Below are 22,989 nucleotides of genomic sequence, written 5' to 3'. Positions count from 1 at the left end.
CCATAAAATCCCCCTGGGTTTGGCTCTGCCCCTGGTGGCCGAGAACTGCAGCTCCGCGTGCACCTCCTGCCCTCCGCACATCCCTCTGACTCTTGGCCACACCTGTCTTCCCAAGGCTTTAGCTTTGGCAACCACAGAACCCTTGGACCCGGGCAACTTGCGAGCGGGCCAATCGGCGTTGAGGAGCGCGGCGCACCCAGCCCCGCCCCCACCCTCCCTCCTTTCTTCCCTCCGGTTTCTCTCCCTCCCGGAGCACTTGGCTCCACGCATGCGCGCGCATAGGAGCACACCGCTCGTTCCAGACTTCTGGCTCGCTCTGCCTCACTCCGCCCCCGCAGCCTCCAGGCGCGCGGCCAGCCCCGGCGTGACGTCACCGGCCCAGCCCCCAGTGCCACGTGACGATTTCACTCGCTCGCCAGCCGGCTCGCGCCGCAGAGGCCGGTGGAAGGGACTGAGGTGGCGGCTCAGGAGGCGGCGGTAGAAGCGACTCCTGGATGGAGGCAGCGACGGCCGCGGCCGAGGCGGCCTGAGGCGGGGAGGAGGAGGCAGGCCGGGAACCCGCCGACCGACTGACCGCCCGCCGCCCGACTGACTGACTGACCGACAGCCGGCGGCGGCGGCGGAGCCCCGAGCCTTGCTGCTTCTCAAGCCCGGCCCGGCCATGGCGACGTCCCCCTCGCAGCAGAAGGAGAACACGCTGCTGCACCTCTTCGCTGGAGGGTGAGCGGAGCGGCGTGCGCCCCGGCCCCGGGCCCCTCCTCCCTCTGCTGCCCCCGCCCTCCCCCCCCCCCCCGCTTCCCGCTCCCTCCCCCCGGCTTTGGGGTCGCCCCTCCCCCTCCTCGCCTCTGGCCTTGCTTTCCGGGCGCCTTCTCGCCCCTCCTGAGCGCCGCGACCCCCGGAATCCACCCGGTTACGGGGGGGGGGTCTTCCTGAGAGTGCCCTTGGGCCCTCCCCTCCCAGAGGCCGCTTTCCCCCCTTATTTACTGTCCGACTTTGTGCCTCCCAGGATCCCCCTCCACCCCGGCTCTGCCTCCCCGCATCTCCCCTCTCCATCTCTGTTTCCCAGGGGCTTCCCATCCTTCTGGCTTCTGTCTCCCCCACTTTCCGCCTGGTGCTCCCCAAGTCTGCCTACCTCACCATCTCACCCAAATCCCACCTTCCTTGCCCGCCCCCCACCCCATCTCTGCCTCTCACCCTTTAATTCTGCCTTGCCTCCATCACCTGATCGTCTCATTTCTACCTCCTTCCCCCCCTCACCCATTCTTTTGTCTTTCCAGAATCCCCCCGCCCGCCCCCTCCCACCCCCACTGCCATTTTGCCTTTCGCTGGGTCTCCTCTTTCCCCCATCTCCATTCTGTCTTCCTTGGATCTCTATACACACACACACACACACACACACACACACACACACACACACACACACACACTTCGAATCTCTTCTCCCCCTCCCCATTTTCCTCCTCTCCCCAGTTTTTTTCTCTTCTCCCCCATTTCTGCCTGCTTTCCTGGATCCCCTCCCAATTTGTGGCTGTCAACTTTCACTCTGCTGGTGTTGACCCCCAGCTTTGATTCCTTTTCCCTTCTATTCTGTCACCCCTTTCCCCACTTGGCAGTTCTCTCGAAGGAGAAATTTAGATGTTTGAGGGAGGAGGGCTTTTCGGGTTTTGTTTTTTAAATTTGGGAAGATTCAAGAGAAGCACCTTCATGAAACTCCTGAGAGGTGGGGGTTGAATTTCGCTGATGTCTGAGAGTGAGACAAGAGTGGGGGAAAGGACCTTCAGCATTCCCCCCTTTGGATCTCTGGAATCTTTTGGACCCAGCTCACCGACCCCCGTGCTTTTCTTCTTGCTGCTATTGCTATTATAGATTTAGAGGTGGAAAAGTCCATTGAGATCGTCTAGTGTGTTCCTTTTGATTTGCATGTGAAGAAACAGGTTTAGAAAGATTGCATCTTTAACCCCCAAGGTACTCAGGTAGTCTGGCCAAAGGCCGGAATGGAACTCAGATTTTCTGACTGGAAATCAAGGCTGTTTCTGCTGCCTCTTTAGTTCTTCCTATTGTTTCCTCCTCCCTTATTTGAGCATCCTAATAACAATACTTAACATTGTTTAAATTATAGTTTTTTTCAAGAACTTTAACATATATTTTCTTTTAGTCTTCAAAAACACCCTTTAGAAAAACTTAGTTTTAGGATAAATGACTTGCTCAAGGTCACAGATTATCTAGGAGAGGAGTCAGTATCACAGTCCAGGTCTTCCCAAACCTGGAAATGCATTTTCCCTTCCACAGACTACTACTTAAGCTCACTAATTTCCTTTTATTATTATTTTATTATTATTTTTTTTAGTGAGGCAATTGGGGTTAAGTGACTTGCCCAGGGTCACACAGCTAGTAAGTGTTAAGTGTCTGAGGCCAAATTTGAACTCCAGGGCTGGTGCTCTATCCACAGTGCCACCTAGCTGCCCCTGTGGGCACCGGCCCTGGACTCAGGAGGATCCGAGTTCAAATTCGGCCTCAGACACTTAACACTTACTAGCTGTGTGACCCTGGGCAAGTCACTTAACCCTCAATGCTCTGCAAAACCCCCCCAAAACAGAACAAAATCATTTTATCATAAGACTTTTAGACCATTAGATTTTGAACTCCTTGAGGGCAGGAACTGTCTTTTGCCTCTTTTTATATCCCCAGTCCTTAGCTCATTGCTTGGCACATACAGGCACTTAATAAATGGGTTTGTTGGTTTTTTTGTGTGTGTATGGCAATTGGGGTTAAGTGACTTGCCTAGAGTCACACAGCTGGTAAGTGTCAAGTGTCTGAGGCTGGATTTGAACTCAGGTCCTCCTGAATCCAGGGCTGGTGCTTTATCCATTGTACCACCTAGCTGTCCCCTTAATAAATGTTTTACTGATTTATGACTATGACTTTTCTTTACAAACTCAATCACAGTGTACTTTTGGGATACTTATGTGATGCATCAAAGCATTCCAGGTATAGGAAGGTTGAGTTAAAATGTTCCTTGTAGGTCAGTATATAGATAGATTTAAAAATCAAAACAGGGAGATTTTGTATTGACTTTTAAGACTAAAAACCAGAGTACTTGAATAAGTAAAGAAAATCTGAAGTGAATCAATTGAATTGACTGGAAAAACGTACTGTATAGTTAATTATATTTGTTTCATTAGTAGCAGTATTGAATCTTTCAGAGGTTCTACTTGTCCTCTACTCCATATTGAAAGAGGGTAACAGATTTTGAATAAGAGATTATTATGTTGGGAAAACAAGGAACACTTAAGACTACTGGATAGACTCTTGTACATATCATTTAGAAACATCTCAGAGAAAGGGATAAAGCTCTAATTTGCTCATTTGTGTTTTGTGGTTATACAGAATGTCCCAGAAGTCTTAGCACAGTTTTAAGTTTTACATGAGGGTTTATTATGTTGATATAGCAACACAAGCAATGTGTTTACCTTCCTAAAAACTGAATTCCTGGGGCAGCTAGGTGGCACAGTGGATAAAGCACCGGCCCTGGAGCCAGGAGGACCTGAGTTCAAATCCAGCCTCAGACACTTGACACTTACCAGCTGTGTGACCCTGGACAAGTCACTTAACCCCAATTGCCTTACCCCCCCAAAAACCAAAACTGAATCACTACTTTCCTTGAGATTGACAATGAGGGGCAGCTAGGTGGCGCAGTGGATAGAGCAACGGCCCTGGAGTCAGGAGTACCTAAGTTCAAATCCAGCCTCAGACACTTAACACTTACTAGCTGTGTGACCCTGGGCAAGTCACTTAACCCCAATTGCCTTACCCCCCCAAAAAAACCCAAAACTGAATCACTGCTTTCCTTGAGATTGACAATGAAGGGCAGGCAGTGTCTGAGAATTTGGGATAGTCAGTGTTTCCATACTCATGTCAGCAAACATTTGAAGAAATTGTATTAAAGTAATAGGAGCAAGCTCAAGCAGTATTTTGAAGAATTAGTTGTACAGTTGAGTCAACAATTTTTTTAATGCTATAATTCTAGTTGGAAAATGAGGTGGTTAAAACAGGGAAGTGCAGAGTGCAATAGAAAGTGGTGTAGGTTATAGTTAGAGGGTTCCAGTCTTGGCTTCATTCACTTCTGACCTGTGTGTCTTCACCTAGACTGAGCTTCAGGTTCTTCCTCTCTGAAATGAGAGATTTAGGGTATGTGACCTTTAGGGCCCCCTTGAGCCCTTAAATCTATGATCCTATGAGGATTACTTTACAATAAATCCTTATGAGTCTTCTAAAGTGTCCTTTAGTACCCTCTCTGGCAAGTGTTTTTAACTTCTTTTTTGGTCATGTACCCCTTTATGATTTTAAATATCTAAAATAAATACATAGGATCATTCAAGGAAACCAATTCTGTTGAAATAAAGATGAATATTTTTCTTATGGTAATCCCCTAAAATATTTATCCTTAGATCCCTTAGGGCCTGTGAACCCCAGATTAAGAACCCCTACTCTCTGTTGCCTTTCTATATATACATTATTCACTTGAGCTATCTATTTAACAAAGTTTTTGGGTTTGGGAGGTTTTTTTTAGTTTTAGCATATGTTGATTTAAGCTTTAAATAGATAATTTAGGCAAGGCTTTGAAGCCTTTGAATTCATTAAATGGTCTTATTTTGTATTTGATAAACTACAATTTTAGGAATTATGTGGAGCAAATAGTTAAGCATAGAAAATGCCTTTTTTATGAAAAGTTTTCTGTGTAATAAATCATTGATCTTGATCTATTTCCCACTAGCCTATTCTAGTTTAGGGTACTAGGACAGTGATAAAATGGGTCAAGTTGCTCATCTGTAAAAGGGGGGAGGTAGCATCTACCTCCAAAGTTTGTTAGCATTAAATGAGGTAATAGATGTAAAGCTGAAAAGCATTACGAAATGCTAGCTATTATGATTATATATTATGCACTTAAAACTAATCAGCCTGGTGGTCCCTAAGAATGAAAGTAAAGACCATATGGCATAAGTGCTGCTCAGTTCTATTGCTGAATAGTTTGGAAAGTTGTGGGATTAAGAGGAAGAGCACAGAATTATGTTAATTTCATTTAAAAAAAAAAACCACTTAAAAGACTCCAGCATTTAAGTGGTCAGTGAAGCCAGAAGGGGATGGTTTATAAGTAGTTGGCAAGACTTAAAATGAATTGCATGTCCTTGGAAACATTACAGTAGTATGGAACTTCACATCTGATTATGTGGAGACCCAGTAAGCATTCTTTTTTTTTTATGAGGAAAAAAAGATTTAAATTTTCAATTGACCTTTGACATTAGCTCAAGATTTTTTTCAGAAGAGAAACTGAATATAACATATATATGTGTATATAAAATAAGTTCATGTGGGTTATGATCATAGATTTAGACCTGGAAGGAATCTGAAAGGTTATCTAGTTCAATTTCTTCATTTTACAGATGAAGAAACAACAAAAATAAAGTGTCATACTTTGGTGAGCTCTTGTTGGTGTGGGGTATGGTGCTAAACTTTGAAGATCGAGAAACTCATTTTATTAGTTCACCAAGGTACAATCCATCTCTGATACATGCTGACCAAATTTACAGATTTATTTTTAAATGAGAATACCAATACATTTGTTTATAATAACTAGAGATCTATTTGTCAATAAGACTAGGTGTATGAAGAGAGCACTTGCTCCTGGTGGGCAGGCCCACTCAGGTAATAAAATTATTATCTTATTTTATTTATTTATTTGAAGGGCAATGAGGGTTAAGTGACTTGCCCAGGGTTATACGGCTAGTAAGTGTCAAGTGTCTGAGGCTGGATTTGAACTCAGGTCCTCCTGAATCCAAGCCCAGTGCTTTATCCACTGCGCCACCTAGCTGCCCCCAGGAAATAAAATTATAAATGAAAAGGTTGTCTAGTGTGAATGAAATTGGAAGAAAAGGAGTTGGATAGATATCCTTCAGGAATATTGGCCTTCTGCTATTGTAGAGGTAAATTGCCCTTCTTTCTAGGGGCACTTTTCTAACTAAATGAGAGGCCAGCATTAAAATGAGCAGCCTTACTCCTAGACAATACTGGAGACCAAAGCTTTCATTTCAGCTCTCCTTTTTCTAGATTCCATGGAGACTACCACCTTCTGTTTCAGCATGTTCTGGTAATAGCTACAATTATAGCCTAGATTGTATGTGCTTTATTAAGGTTCAAAAAACATGGAGGGGTTACTTCTGCAGTTGGTTATATTCATCAGTTTGATGTCCATTCTTATCAGCTCTCCAGCTGGAAGGAAGCTGAGACAGTATCTAGGCCAAATCCTTCATTTTATAGATCAGGAAACTGAGACCTAGAGATAATGGGCCACACTTTGGTGAACTAGCTATGGATCTATTTTCAGAGGGTGATAGTTGCTGATCTTGTCCCTGTCCCCTGAATCTTTTTTTTTTTTTTTTTGGCGGGGCAATGGGGGTTAAGTGACTTGCCCAGGGTCACACAGCTATTAAGTGTCAAGTGTCTGAGACCTGATTTGAACTCAGGTACTCCTGAATCCAGTGCTTTATCCACTGCACCACCTAGCCTCCCCTCTGTCCCCTGAATCTTGACAAACAGGACTAAATACAAAAATTAAGTCTGAAATTTTCATTCCAAATACATAATGTAACTTTAAAAAATTGAGGTCCTCTTACATGGCCCTCTTAGGTATGTATAACTTACTATTGACAGAATATATTTTTTTAACATTTCTTTATTACAAATTAAAGTTAGAAGTTCTGAGTGTATATTTTAGTAGCTATGGTACCTTTAGTACCTTGGGATAGCTTAGATGGTAGGGGGTAGAGCACCAAACCTGGAGTAAGGAAGGCCTGAATTCAGATCTGGCCTCAGATACTTACTGAGCTGCGTGACCTTGGACATGTCACAACCTCTGTTGCTCCAGATTCTGCACCTGTAAATGGGGATAATAATAGCATTTACTTCCCAGGCTTTTTGTGTCGATCAATTGAGATAATATTTGTAAAGCCCATAGCACGGTGTCTGGTACATAGTAGGTATCATATAAATGTTAGCTGTTGCTGTTATTATCACCTAGCTAGAGTTTGATCTGATGTCCCTCATTTGCTGTCACAAAAGCAGTAACTTGTAGACTTTGGAGATTTACATATGGTAATAACTGATCTAGGCTATAATTAGTTTTATACACTATAGTATTGAACTACATGCTTTAAATCTTAAGTCTTAAAATAGAACCCTCTCAGATCTCTTCAGCGTTTCTGTGAGTGGCACTTTTAAAAAGAAGGTAGGCTGCTGTAATTTTAAAATATAACCCGTGGGAAATTTTTTATTTTCACTTCTTGTTTTTCTCCAAGTTATTATGGACCTTTTTGTTATGTTGGCTGATAGGGTACTTATGCATCTCTTTTAAAGAAAGTTTATAAATGTAGTTTTTTACTTAAGATATGGTGCAGAAGTAGAACTGGACGAGCATAAAAAGACACTTGTGAGTCCATGTGTGTTTTATTTGGGACTCATTTGGGAGGTATAGGCTGTTTGTCCTTCTTTCCCGAAGAGGACCATGACATCAAGGTGAATTGGATTTAAGTGAAGGAGGGCTTTTCAAAGTCACCAGCCCTACTCCCTCTTCCAGAGACTTCTGGGTCCAGTGGCAAGATATACATCAGGACAACTGGAGGTGGCCCCAAATGTCTGAAGGCAGTTGGGGTTAAGTGACTTGCCCAGGGTCACACAGCTAATAAGGGTCTGAGGTGAGATTTTAACTCAGGTCCTCTTGACTCCAGGGCCAGTATTCTATCCACTGCACCACTTAGCTGGGAGGCATATGAATTTCTTTGAAGGTTTTAGACATTTTCATGAGTTAAATATATATGATTTCTATCTATTTAAAAATATAACTATATATTTCCATTAGTAATGCAAATTGAATTCCATTTCATTTACTGTCTCAGATCCTGCTGTGTATCCTTTAAATAATTTTGAGATTGAGTTCTTTGGAAGAGAGATATACTACATTTTTTATCTGTATTTGTAGGTTGTGTAACCTATAAACTTCACTTAAATAAGGGAAACTTTATCTTTGTGGGTTGTAAATTGGGTTTTATAATAAACATTCTCAAACTTTGCATGATCTAATGGTGGTATAAAGAAATGATCAATCATTTGTCTACATTTGTGCAAGATTGTTCTTATTTCCTATTTTCTTCCAGATGGCCTTTTTTTTTTTTTTTTTTTTTTTTTTTTTTTTAGGGTGATGAGGGTTAAGTGACTTACTTGCCCAGGGTCAGACAGCTAGTAAGTGTCAAGTGTCTGAGGCTGGATTTGAACTCAGGTACTCCTGAATCCAGGGCCAGTGCTTTATCCACTGCGCCACCTAGCTGCCTGGCCAATTTGTTTAAAGGGTCTGAAGACATATTACAAAGTATTTCCTTTATTAGTATTACTATTTTTAGCCCTTTTCCCAATTGAGACAGGATACAGGAAATGTCATTTGAAGAATTGACTGATTCACAGTGTGCAAGTATTTATTTTGATGTGCATAGACTGAATAAAGACAGGTTCTCTGACTCATTGGAAGTTCTCTTTACCAGTAAATGTCAGAATTTCAATGGCAACATTTACCAACCATAAAAGTTTAAGCAGATTGTAGCATTGTGCTATCTATATCAAGCTCATACATTAAAAAGAAGTTGTTATATTGAAATGTTTTCTTTATTGAACTGGTGCTCCAATGTTCTGTAATGAAAAGTACCTAGTGGGTAGATTATCTATTGTCCTAGATAGTATATTTAGAAAAGCTCATCAGAGTATAAGCTTGGTGATCAGGGTGGTTTGTTTTTTGTTTTTAATAAAATATTTTATTTTTCCCGTTACATGTAAAGATAGTTCTCAACTTTTGTTTATACAAGCTTTTCAATTTCAGATTTTCTCCCTCTGTCCTCTCCCTGCCTCCTCCCCTAGACAGCAGGTAATCTGATATAGGTTTTATATATATATATATATATATATATAACATTAAACATATTTCTGCATTAGTCATGTTATGAGAGAAAAATTAGAGCAGTGACCAAAACCTCAAAATAGAAAAAAACAACAGCATCAAAAACAAAAGAAATAGTATGGTTCATTCAGCATCTATACTCCACAGTTTTTTTTTTTCCCTGGATTTGGAGATCCTCTTCTATCATGAGTTCCCTGGAACTCTTCTGTATCATTGCACTGGTGAGAAGAATATAGTCCATCACAGTAGATCAACACACAATGTTGATGATACTGTGTACAATGTTCTTCTGGTTCTGCTCATCTCACTCATCATCAGACCATGTAAGACCCTCCAGGTTTCTCTGAACTCCTGCTCATAGTTTCTTACAGCACAGTAGTATTCCATTACATTCATATACCACAACTTGTCCAGCCATTCCCCAATTGATGGGCATCCCCATAACTTCCAATTCCTTGCTACCACATAAAGAGCAGCTATAAATATTTTTGTACATGTGGATCCTTTTCCCCTTTCCATGATCTCTTTGGGAAAAAGGCCCAAAAGTGATATTGCTGGGTCACAGGGTATGCACAGCTTTATAGCCCTTTGGGCATAATTCCAAATTGCTCTCCAGAATGGTTGGATCAGTTCATAGCTCCACCAACAATGCATTAGTGTTCCAATTTTTCCACAGCTTCTCCAACATTATTTTCCTTTTTTTGTCCTTTGGAGGGGAATAGACACTTAGTAATAATAACTGTGAATGTGAATGGGATGAACTCTGCTATAAAATGGAAGCGAATTGCAGAGTGGATTAAAAACCAGAATCCTACAATATGCTGTTTACAAGAAACACATTTGAAGCAGAGAGATACACAGAGTAAAGGTAAAAGGCTGGAGCAGAATATATTATGCTTCAGCTAAAGTAAAAAAAAGGGGTAGCAATCCTTATCTCAGACAAAGCACAGGCAAAAATAGATCTCATTAAAAGAGATAAGGAAACTACATCTTGCTAAAAAATACTATAGATAATGAAGTAATATCAATATTAAATATGTATGCACCAAGTGGTATAGCATCCAAATTCTTAGAGGAGAAGTTAAATGAGTTACAAGAGGAATTAGACAGTAATATTATACTAGTGGGGGATCTGAATCTCCCCCTCTCAGAATTAGATAAATATAGCCGAAAAATAAGAAAGAAGTGAAAGAGGTGAATAGATTACTAGAAAAGTTAGACATGATAGCTGTCTGGAGAAAATTGAATGGGGATAGAAAGGAATATACCTTTTTCTCAGCAGTACATGGCACATTTTCAAAAATTGACAATGTATTAGGGCATGAAAATATAGTCATATGTAGAAAGGCAGAAATAGTAAATGCATCTTTCTCAGATCATGATGAAATTAAAATTACATGTAAGAAAGAGCCATGGAAAAGTAGAATGAAAATCAATAGGAAACTAAATAATTTCATTCTAAAGAATGAATGGGTCAAACAACAAATCATAGAAACAATAACTATATCCAAGAGAATGACAATAATGAGACAATGTACCAAAATCTATGGGATGCAGCCAAAGCAGTGCTTAGGGGAAATTTTATAGCTCTTAATGCTTACATGAATAAAAAAGAGAAAGAGGAGATTAATGAATTGGGCATGCAACTAGTTTAGATACTAAACTAGAGATCCTGAAAATTAAAGGAGAAATTAATGAGATTGAAAGCAAGAAAACTATAGAATTAATCAATAAAACTAAGAGCTGGTTTTATAAAAAAACAATAAAACATAAAATATTGGTTAATTTGATCATGGTGTTTTTTAAAGAAGTTGATAAATAAAGCATGCTAATAAGTTATAATGGTATTTTGCTTTGTATTGATGGAAGATGTGTCCACATCATTGAAACAGTGGATTCTTGCAGTTTGAAGTACATACATCTATATGCATATATATCCCTTTCTTTACAGTTATGCATTTTATGCATAATTACTTCACACACACATATATAATATTCACATGCCTGTAATGGCAAATAATAGAGACAGTAAAAAGTAAAGATGGAAAGAAACTCTTAAGTACTACCAAAAAAGGAGTAATTGTACCACACTTGCAATAGCAATTACTGTTAAAATTGCCTTACAAGTATTAACTGCTTGGTATCAGGAGAGAATACTTTTTCCACCAAGTTCATAGTTCATAATGTCAATAAGCTTATAGAAAATAATGTTTATAGAATGGCTAAATGAGACAGTAAACAAAATTGAGATAGAAAGCATTTAATATTTTTGTAAAAGTAGTAATTTGGGGGGGGGGCAGCTAGGTGGCACAGTGGATAAAGCACCGGTCCTGGATTCAGGAGGACCTGAGTTCAAATTCAGCCTTAGACACTTGGCACTTACTAGCTGTGTGACCCTGGGCAAGTCACTTAACCCTCATTGCCCTGGCCGTGCCCCCCCCCCCAAAAGTAGTAATTTGTTTCTTTATTCTTGAGTATATACAAAAAGTGGAAAGTGGTGAATGTTGTTGAAATTGAGAATTACTATTTATAAAAGTTTGCCTTTATAGACATAGGTAGTTATTAGTTTCTATTGTGGTTATTTTAGATTACAAGCTGGTAAGAGAATTTTAATTGACCAAGAATTTAAATATATTTTAACAAATTTTATTTTTAGTTATGTTTGTCATTCTGCATTAATATATTTACCCCAATGTAGACATGCCTTCCCTTCTTTCAAATGTATTATTATTATTATAATAAAGAGTCACGCCAGGTGGCATTGTAGAGGGGAGCAGTAGAGTTCTACCAACTACTTCACAAAGATCTTGTCTTTCAGAGTTGTTTTCCTCTAAGACTATTGTCCTCTTTGTATGATCATTCTCCTTCTGCTTCCTTTACTCTGCCACAGGCAGTATAGCTTTATCCTTTCCAGTAGCAGAGGTAGTAGTTATTTGGTTATTGCTCTCAGTGCAAGAGGGGTTGTTATGGGAGGGGAACAGCTTATGCTGACAATTTGCTAGGTGACCATGCTGGGTTGTCTTGGTATCATGGTTGATGGCTGGATGAGAGTGTGAAATATAGTTTGGGGTCAACTCAGTGGGAAGGAAGTTTTCACTTCTCTACCAATTCAGGTCTGCTCAATTCTTAGTGAGAGTTCCAGATCAGAGTGAATTCATTCCCTCCCTTCCCCTTCCCATCTCCACAGATGACCTGAGGATTGCTGTCCTTGGTGGGCACAAAGGAAAAGGGAGAACGAATGACTAGAGAGAGGACAGATGGTGACATTCTGGGTAGGTCCTTGTGTCTTAGTGGATGGTGAGAGAGAGGGAGAATAAGCACCTGCTATGTGCTAGGCACTGGGCTAAGTGCTTTACAAACATTTTCCCATTTGATCTAAACAACAACCCTGTGAAGTAAGTGTTGTTATGATCATCATTCTACATTTGAGGAAACTATATGCCTGGATTGGCAGAATAGAATGGTCCCTTCACTAAGATACCACTGACAAAATCATAGACCCTTGAAGTAATGAAATATTTATCAGAATGGAAAAAAAATAAGAGTACTTCCATTTGGAAAAAATGTCTTCATGTTATCAGTACAGCTCTCATACCCTTAAATTGCTTTTCCTGTTTCTAAGAGTTTATCAGAAATTAATTTTTTTCCTCATTTTTTTTTTTTGGATGAGGCAATTGGGGTTAAGTGACTTGCCCAGGGTCACACAGCTAGTAAGTGTGTCAAGTGTCTGAGGCTGGATTTGAACTCAGGTCCTCCTGAATCCAGGGCCGATGCTCTATGCACTGCGCCAACTAGCCGCCCCTCCTTTTTTCCTCATTTTTAAAACTCCCTTCAGACCACAGTTGATTTTCCTTTTTTAGGTAATTTAATATTCTCTTAGTTGTTGCTTAAGAAGGGATAGATCATAGAGAGCAGAGTCATGAAAAAGAGGCCACCTAGCTGAACTTTCTCAACATTTCCTTACAAACAACTTTTTTAAAACTACTCAAATCAAATTTTGGAGTGGCAGAACCAACAAAAAGTTAGGGTGAGACATTTTTCTAGCCTAAGAAAACTTAGGAGATTGGCAGGAGAAGTTTGTTAAGTCTGGAGTGGAGGCCTGTTTGCAGGAGTCCACACCCACAGTGGCAATGGCAGCAGCATCTTTGGGAGCTCTCAGCCCTGAGATGGTAAGGGGGTCCAGCATCTGATTAGAAAGAGATTACAGGGGACCCTTTACTGGCAGTGGGTATAGCTGGCACTGATGGGCACCTGTTGTCCATATACATTTCTTTATCACAGGTCCAAGGTGGATAATAGCTCTGGGGTTTGGTCACAAGGGAGAAGGAGGCTCTGGTTGCAATTCTGAGGCAAAGAAAAGAACTGGCACTTGTGACTACAGTAGGGTACCTTCCTGGGTACAGACCAAGAATTTAGACCAGGAGATTAGTGACCACATCTCTCCCAGGATCATACCTCCTTGGAAGCACCATAAACTTGCAGACTACCTGGAGCTAGCTATGAAAACAGCAACATGAAAATGCCTAAAGCTTGGGATTGTGCTTCCCCACTCCTAGGCAAGCAGAGCCCAACTTTAACATAAAAGTTCAAAGTCAAGAAATAGAGTAAAGGGAAAAAAAAAAAAAGCAAATAACGAAAAGAGAATTTGACCCTAAAAAGCTACTGTGGTGGTAAGGAATATCAAGACCAAAACTCAGAAGATAGCTACAAACAAATCCTCAATGAAAAATACTAATTGGACCCAAATCCACCAAGAATTCCTGGAGAAGTTTTAAAGAAAGAAATAAGATTGGTAGAGAAAAAAATTAGGAAAAGAAATGAGTGATGCAAGGAAATAAGGAAGTTTGGTAAAGGAGGCACACAAAAAATACTGGATAAAATAACACCTTAAAAAACAGAATTGACCTAATGTTGAAAGAGGCACAAAAATTCACTGAAGAAAAGTGGGCTACATACGAACATGCAAGCCAAAACCTCTGCAAAAACAACTGACCAAACTACTTCACACCTATCATATTGGCTAATATGAAAAAAAGGGGAAATAATAAATGTTGGAGAAGCTGTGGAAAAATTGGAACACTAATGCACTGTTGGTGGAGCTGTGAACTGATTCAACCATTCTGGAGAGCAATTTGGAACTATGCCCAAACTATGTACCACTGCTAGGTCTGTATCCCAAAGAGATTATAGAGGAGGGAAAAGGATCCACATATACAAAATATTTATAGCTGCTCTCTTTGTGGTGGCAAAGAATTGGAAATTGAGGCATGCCCATCAATAGGGGAATGGCTAAACAGTTGTGTAATACGAATGTAATGGAATACTATTGCGCTGTAAGAAATGATGAGCAGGGAGTTCAGGAGAAACCTGGAAGGATTTACGTGAACTGATGCTGACTGTGAGGAACAAAACCAAGAGAACATTGTACACAGTAACAGCAACATTGTATGATGAACAATGGTGATAGACTTGGTTCTTCTCAACAATGCAATGATCCAAAACAGTTTCAAAGAACTCATGATAGAAAATGTTCTCGACATCCAGAAAAAGAACTGTGGATTATGAATGCAGATTGAACCATACTGTTTCTACTTTAGGGCTGGGGGTTTTTTCCTTCTTTTTTGAGATTTTCCCCATGTGCTCTGATTCTTCTTTCACAAGATGACTAATTCAGAAATGTGTTTAATGTGATTGCACATATATAACCTCTATCAGATTGCTTTCTGTCTTGGGGAGGAAGGAGGGTGGGAGAAAAATTTGGAACTAAAAATCCTATGAAAACAAATGTTGAAAACTATCCTTATATGTCACTGGAAAATAATAAAATACTTTTATTAAGAAAAAAACAAAACAAAACTGACCTGGAAAAATAGATCAAGGAGAGATATAAACAGTTAAAATATAGCTGAATAAAAGCAGGTAGCAATCATGATCTCTCAGACAAATTAAAAGCAAAAATAGATTTAATTAAAAGGGCTAATCAGGGAAACTACTTTTTTTTTTTTTGGTTTGGTTTTGGTGAGGCAGTTTGGGGTGAAGTGACTTGCCCCAGGTCACACAGCTAGGAAGTGTTAAGTGTCTGAAACTGGATTTGAACTCAGGTCTTCCTGAATCCAGGGCCAGTGCTCTATCTACTGCACCACCTAGCTGCCCCTGGGAAACTACATTTTGCTAAAAGATACCACAAAGAAATGATATCAGATTTTTATAGCAAGTTTCTCTGATAAAATATAGAACTGTGTCAAATTTATAAAAGTAAGAACCATTCCCTAATTGATAAATGGGCAATGGATATAAACAGGCAGTTCTCAGAAGAAATGGAAGTTATCTATAGTCATATTTTTAAAATGCTCTAAATCACTATTGATTAGAGAATGGCAAATTAAAATAACTCTGAGGAATCACCTAAAACCTATCAGAGATGACAAAGCCTGGAGGAGATGAGGGAAAAATAGGTACACTAACTGCTCATGGAGTAGTGAATTGGTCCAACCACCCTGGAGAACAGCTTGGAACTAGGCCCATATTGTTTGACCCAGCAATACCATTACTATGTCTAATATCCCAGAGAAATCAAAGAAAAACATAGCAGCTGCTGTTATGGTATCAAAGAATCGAAAATTGAGGGGGATGCTTATCATTTGGGGAATGAACAAGCTGTCGTATATGATTATGATGGAATATTATTGTGCTATGAAAAATGATGAGCAGAATGATTTCAGAAAAATTCGAAAAGACTTACGTGAACTGCAGATTGAAGTGAACAAAACCAGGAATATCTAGTACACATTAACTGCAGTATTTTATGATTAACAACTGAATGACTTAACTGTTCTTATCAATATAGTGATCCAAGACAATGCCAAAGGACTCATGATGAAAAAGTGCTTTCCACCTCTAGATAGAGGGCCGATGAATTCAGGTCTTTCTGAATCCAAGGCTGGTGCTTTATCCACTGCACCACCTAGCTGCCCCATGGCTGATGAACTTCTGAGTGCAAACTGAATTATAATTTCTCAATTTAAAAAATTTTTCATTTTTTGGGGGGAAATATGGATAATATGGTAATAATGTTTTGCATGATTTCACATGTATAATTGCTATCATATTGCTTGTCTTTTCAGTGGGTGGAGGGGGTGGGAAGGAGGAGGAAAATTTGGAATTCAAAATTTAAAAGGAACGCTAAAATAAGTAATATTTTTTAAAGTGCCAGGAATATAGCATTAATGATATTTATTTTGAACAAATTGTATCAAGAATAATTATGCTATGTGACGAACCTGGAGGAGAAATTTTTGTTTGCCATAAGGATCCTTAATTCATAAGGGGGAAAAATGAATCAAAAGTGGTATGGAGGTTTAAAAAAACACACCCCTTAATTGTGTTTTATTTTAAAAGCTGACATAAAAGGTTAATTCACCTAATGTAAAATTGAGTAGAATGCGTACATTTTATTTAACTCTGACAATATTTTAGACCTTCAGTTCATTGGGATTATTGGAACCTTGGATCACTTAGTCCATTCCACTTGTTTTATAAATGAGTAGTTGAGGCCCATCATGAGATGAATATTTCTCTGGGACACTGTGGCAATGTCCAGAACATTTTTTAAAAGCCTGGGAGCAAAGTGAAAATAAAACAAAAGTTGGATCCTGGAAGTTCCCCAGTCCTTTATAGCAATTTAGAAACATGAGCTTTGGAGAGATAGGATGAGTTATCCAAAAGTAGAATGAGATACCTCTGGAGGTAAGGTGTTCCCTCATTGGAAGTCTTGGTGAAAGACTACTTGTTGGTTGTGTTACAGGAGGGATTTTTCACATTCCTTCCCAAATCTGAGACTGTGTGATTGATGTTTGAAAATTCTTAAGGATAAGGTATTTTATTGTGTACCATGTATCTAGGAACCTACTGATAGTAAATATCACCTGTATTGGTCAGGATGGGGATAGATAGGGATTTCCTGAATGAGCCTCTACAAATGCAAGCCAGAACCTTATCTGCAAATTACCCTATTAAGGAATTGCTCAAAGCTCTGGACTTTTAAATAATTTACCCAGGGACACTAAGCTAGTTATTTATCAAAGGAAGACTTGGGCAGTTAGGTGGTGCAGTGGATAGAGCGCTGGCCCTGGAGTCAGGAGGACCTGAGTTCAAATCCGGCCTCAGACACTTAACACTTACTGGCTGTGTGACCCTGGGCAAGTCACTTAACCCTCATTGCCCCGCAAAAAAAAAAAAAAACAAAGGGAAGACTTGAATAAATCCAGGTCTTCCTGGTGCTGAGGCCAGCTCTCAAGCCACAGTGCCATTGTGGACAACCCTAAAGTACTGAAAACTTCTAAGAATTTTTTTCCCCTAAAATAATAGATTACAAGTTATGAGAAGATTCCAATAAACATGTTTTATGGGAAAGGAGCTGAAGTTGACCTAAAAATTGCTATGGCTCTCCTTTTTCCAGAGGCCAGATTTTTTTTAAGCTCTTATTTAGAATTTTATTTTTCCAAATTACATTTAAAAACAAATTTAGACATCAATTTTCTTTTCTTGATGTGTGTGTTGGGGGAGGGGGCAATTGGGATTAAGTGCCTTGCCCAGGGTCACACAGCTAGTAAGTGTTAAGTGTCTGAGGTTAGATTCGAACTCAGGTCCTCCCGACTGCAGGGCCAGTGCTCTATCCACTACACCACCTAGCTGCCCCTCAATTTTTTTAAAACTTTGTGTTGCAACTTCTCTTCCTCCCTCCCTCCTCGCCTGGCCCGGAGAACTCAAGCAATTCAATGTAAGTTATACACGAGTAGTCATGCAAAACATCCAGAGCCCAGATTTTTAAAAAATTTCTTTTTAAATTTGCAAAAATATTGATTAGCAATAATGGGAAAATTTTATACCTTGTAGTGATAAAATGGTTAATTCAGGAAAGAACAGGTTTTGAAATTGAAATTGGAATTTTTTTGATCTGATTGGAGGTATTAATTCATACTCAACCTTTTGGGTATGAAATATTTATCTCTTAAAGGTTTTTTGAAACCAGTGTTACTGCTTTTTTCTTTTTTGTGTGTGTGTTTTTAAAAAATCTTAATAGTATTTTATTTTTTCCCAGTTACATGTAAAAATAGTTTTCAGCATTTGTTTTTATAAGATTTTGAGTTCCAAATTTTTCTCCTTCCCTCCTCCCTACCCAAGATGTCAAACAATCTGATAACTGGTTTTATATGTGCAATCACATTAAACATATTTCCGGGGGCAGCTTGGTGGCGCCGTGGATAGAGCACCGGCCCTGGACTCAGGAGGACCTGAGTTCAAATGTGGCCTCAGACACTTAACACTTACTAGCTGTGTGACCCTGGGCAAGTCACTTAACCCCAATTGCCTCACCAAAAAAAAAGAAGAGAAAACATATTTCCATATTAGGTTGTGAAAGAAAAATCAGAACAAAAGGGAAGAACCTGAAAAACAACAAAAGGTAAAAATGGTTCAATCTGCATTCAAATTCCACAGTGGTTTTTTCAACCAGTGTTATTTCTGAGTAAGGTTCAAGAGATTCATTCTGTAGAAGTGTATTAAAAACTGTAAGGAAATAGTATTATTTAAAAAAAGAACCCATTAAAAAAAATAAAACAAAAAAAGAACCATGGATGTATTTGTACTAGCCTCATGAAGACAGTACTGACTCATTGACAGCTGGGCTCTTGTTTTATTTATCCATACTTTTCCTGATCTTCACTGACCAGTGGTGTAGATTAGGAAGACAGTTGGTCAGGCTTCTGAGTGCAGCTGACTGTAAAACTGAGCTGATGAAAGGACATACTCAGAACCCACATTTTCTTTCCATTGAGAGTCATTTTATTAAACACTAGTGCACTTGAAATACTGCATCAATCTTAGCCAGCTGCCAGGCCCTGAAGCTAATTGCATGTAATGGGATTGTTAGTAAAAGCTTCAGATACGTGGGTTTTTCAAATATATGAAATTTTCTTAGAACACAGTAATAATTTTTGAATTGACTTGGGTCATGGAGCTTTACTTTATGCTTCTCATGTCCTGCCCAACACTTCTACATTTTTTTTTAGATGTGTTCTACCTAGTTTTTAGAGCAGCTGTTTAATTGAAAAGTAACAGAATTCTGCTTCACGCTGCGCTTAAGTGAGAGAGGCAGAGCTTTTACTGGGAGATCAGGTCCCTAAAATTCTACATTTCACCTTAATATGGATAGCCCAGTATTCATCGGGTAGTACACAGTTTTAGTTCTCATTGTGTTAGGTTTTCTTAGGTATTCCAGGGCTCATCTTTCAAGTGGACTAAATAATAGAGTAGAAAGGGCTTGTGACATAAAAAGAACACCTGGATTTGGAGTCAGAGTTTCAGGGTTCAAATCCACGGGTCTGTACAAACTTGAGAAAGGTGTGCTGGGCCTCAGTTTTTTTCCTTTGTCATAGGAAGGGATTGTAATTAATCGCTTTAAAGCTCCTTTCAGTTCTTTTTTTTTTAAGTGAGGCAATTGGGGTTAAGTGACTTGCCCAGGGTCACACAGCTAGTAAGTGTTAAGTGTCTGAGGCCGGATTTGAACTTAGGTACTCCTGAATCCAGGGCCGGTGCTCTATCCACAGTGCCACCTAGCTGCCCCAGGCTTTTAATATTTTTAATCTCATTTCATGCAGTAGAAAATCTGTTTTCTTCTTTGAGTCTCTGCTTGCAGTTGTTAAGGAGTTATTCTCTAAGATTGTATTTTTTGGCTATTTTTGGATCTGCAGTAATTCTTTTTTTTTTTTTTTTATTAATAACTGTTTTGTTTTGTTTTGCTTGTGGCAATGAGGGTTAAGTGACTTGCCCAGGGTCACAGAACTAGTAAGTATCAAGTGTCTGAGGCTGGATTTGAACTCAGGTCCATCCTGAATCAAAGACTGGTGCTTTATCCACTGTGCCACCTAGCTGCCCCTGCAATAATTCTTTTAGTGGCTGGTGTCTTCTTCCTTTTTGTCATTTCTCCAGCCTCAGTTCCAAAATTGGGACTTTATGCTGGGGCCAGCCTCTGCCTCTTGTTTTTGAGTGGAGTGATCAACCCTTCTTGGTTTCAGTCTGGAACATGTGGGTTCTGATGCTAATCTCCAATCCCTGCATTAAATCCCTAAATAGATTTTTGGGGTTCAGAGTTCTGGCTCTTCCAGGCCCTATGTGGTGTCTCAAGACAGTGCTAGAGAACTCAGAGGCCAAAGGCCTGCACTTTCTTTTGACTTTGTTTTATTGTTTCTTGATGTCTTGTTAACTTCTATTTGAGCAATTATGCTTTTTAAGCAGTTCTTCAATGCAGTGAGGTTTTGTGCCCCCCCCTTTTTTTTTAACCATGTGGCCATTTATTTATTTGTGGGTGGGGCAATGAGGATTAAGTGACTTGCCCAGGGTCACACAGCTAGTGTCAAGTGTCTGAGGCTGGATTTGAACTCAGGCCTTCCTGAATCCAGGGCTGGTGCTTTATCCACTGCGCCACCTAGCTGTCCCCCCAGCCAGTTATTTTTTAAAGGAGCTCTTCAGTATTTTTTGTAGCTCTTTCTATCAGTTAATTCTCTTATAATTTTCTTACATTGCTCTCATTTCTTTTCCCAATTTTTCACTACTTTTATTTGGTTCATACCCAGGTAGGAGGTCCAGTTCTCTAGCAACTTTGAGCACTTCTCACTGTTCTAGAACTGGGTAATGGGAAATGAAGCCAAGATCCCCTAGTAGTAATCTCTTTCTGATCAGTTATTCAGGCCCCTTACTGTCTCCGGACTATACTGTGCCCCTGACTGACTAGTCTCCAGCCCAGTGCCACAGACCTCCTCCTGACCTCCTAAGTTTTCTTGGGCTTGAAAAATGTTTCACTCCAATCTTTGGGTGGCTGTGCTGCTTCAGAATTCAGTTGAGGGGCAGCTAGATGGCGCAGTGGATAGAGCACCGGCCCTGGATTCAGGAGGACCTGAGTTCAAATCCAGCCTCAGACACTTGACACTAGCAAGTCACTTAACACTCACTCACTGCCCGGGGGAGGGGGGGTGTCAACTGAATTCTTTTTTTTTTTTTTTTTTAGTGAGGCAATTGGGGTTAAGTGACTTGCCCAGGGTTACACAGCTAGTAAGTGTTAAGTGTCTGAGGCTGGATTTGAACTCAGGTCCTCCTGAATCCAGGGCCAATGCTTTATCCACTGTGCCACCTAACTGACTTTTGACACATGCTTTTTTTTTTGGTGAGGCAGTTGGGGTTAAGCGAGTTGCCTAGGGTCACACAGCTAGTAATTGTTAAGTGTCTGAGGCCGGATTTGAACTCTGGTCCTCCTGAATCCAGGGTTGGTGCTCTATCCACTGTGCTACCTAGCTGCCCCTGACACATGCTTTTAAAGTTGTTTGAAAGGGAATGTTGGGAGAGTTCAGCTTGAATACTCCCTCTACTCCAGCGAATTGGCTCCACCAGGCCTGAGTTTTCTACTACATTGGTCACTGATGCTCCTGGTTTCTGATGCTATGGGTTTCTGACCACCCTGGGGCTTTCTCCAGGGAGGCTTCTGCTCTTGCTGATTTCAGATACAAAGCCTTGCAGGCCACACCTGTCTCTGGTCTGTCTTTGGTGTCTCGGGCTACCTTGAGCACTGACTTTTCCTATTGCCTGTGGGCTGGTGCAGTTCTAGGGTCAAATAAGTCACTTACTCTATAGTTTGTCATTGGATTCCTTGATCATTCCTTGATTTCATTTGTTGCTGTATTTAAGTTTCTGCTAGATTCAGGGTGTGGGAGCTCAACAATCTGCCTTTATTCAGACAGCCATCTTTGGCCAGAAATCCAGTTTATTTTCAAGTAAAAAATATAACCCTATAACAGAAGTTAACAGAAATGCTAAACTGCTGTAAGCTTTTATACAAGGCTGATTATTTTTGCAGAGAAACGTTGACACAGGCTGACATTTATAAGCAGCTAGGTAGATGTATGTATAGGCAACTGACTGTTAATAGTGGATAGTCAGCCTGACAGTCAAGAAGTCCTGAGTTTGAATTCTGCCTCCAGACATTTACTAGTTATACGATTCTGGATAAATAACTTAACCTTTCTGTGCCTCAGTTTCCTCTTCTGTAAAATGAGGATTTGATGGCCTCTCACCCTTTTCCGCCATAAATTTATGATCCTGTGAAATATATAGATTTTTTTTCTCTTGTTCTGCATCGCTGTGATCTCATTTGTGTGGAGTATTTCCTAGGGAGGGAAGTTCCTGTGCTTATGCAGATAAGCAATTTCTCTACAGCAATCTAAATTTTAAATTCTTTTTTTGGAGGGGGGGGCAATGAGGGTTAAGTGACTTGTCCAGGGCCAAACAGCTAGCAAGTGTCAAGTTTCCGAGGCAGATTTGAACTCAGATCCTCCTGAATCCAGGGTCAGTGCTCTATCCACTGTGCTACCGAGCTGCCCCAATCTAAATTTTTTAGAGAGCTACCTAGGACACTGAATGGTTGTATTGGGTCACATACAGTTAGAACATGTCAGGCACAGTATATGAAACAGCTAATCTGGGTCTCATATTCTAGCCATTAGACCTGGCCTGGTGGGGAGGGGCATGGGGGGAAGAAGAGAGAGGAAAAGGATAGAGGGAGGGGGAGACAGGTAGAGAAGTTCAATGAATTGTCTTTTATGAATTGTAAAAAATAAACACGATGACCCTGTGGCCTTATTTGCGTTGGAAGTTTACTAAAATAAGAAGGATTTTGCTTACAGTTTGTGATTATCTACAAAATAGCCATTTTTCTGATGTTCTAAATTCTGTCTTCCAGGTGTGGGGGCACTGTTGGTGCTATTTTTACTTGTCCTCTAGAGGTAATTAAGACCAGACTTCAGTCTTCAAGATTAGCTTTACGAACTGTCTACTATCCTCAAGTTCAGCTGGGGACCATTAGTGGAGCTGGAGTGGTCAGACCAACATCAGTATCACCCGGACTTTTACAAGTTCTGAAGTGAGTGGTTTTATTTTAGTTT

At 40.2% G+C, this 22,989-nt stretch overlaps 1 protein-coding gene across 2 annotated transcripts in view; it reads left to right on the top strand.

Annotated features, from left to right (window-relative positions):
* Positions 1 to 380: 380 nt before the first annotated feature.
* The window catches only part of SLC25A33 (solute carrier family 25 member 33), a 33,658-nt gene continuing 11,049 nt past the window's right edge, over positions 381 to 22,989 (top strand). The window contains exons 1-2 of one of the 2 annotated variants that reach the window (XM_043997990.1): positions 381 to 720; positions 22,788 to 22,967. In XM_043997990.1, the coding sequence (XP_043853925.1) occupies positions 662 to 720; positions 22,788 to 22,967 (239 nt within the window). In that variant the 5' untranslated portion in view covers positions 381 to 661. Of the gene's footprint in view, positions 721 to 22,787; positions 22,968 to 22,989 lie in introns of those variants that run through there. The other variant, XM_043997991.1, reaches the window with a different exon arrangement.

Source organism: Dromiciops gliroides, chromosome 3 (assembly GCF_019393635.1).
Source record: "Dromiciops gliroides isolate mDroGli1 chromosome 3, mDroGli1.pri, whole genome shotgun sequence".
In the NCBI taxonomy this organism is placed as follows: Eukaryota; Metazoa; Chordata; class Mammalia; order Microbiotheria; family Microbiotheriidae; genus Dromiciops; species Dromiciops gliroides.
This window is presented reverse-complemented; position numbering and strand designations above follow the sequence as displayed.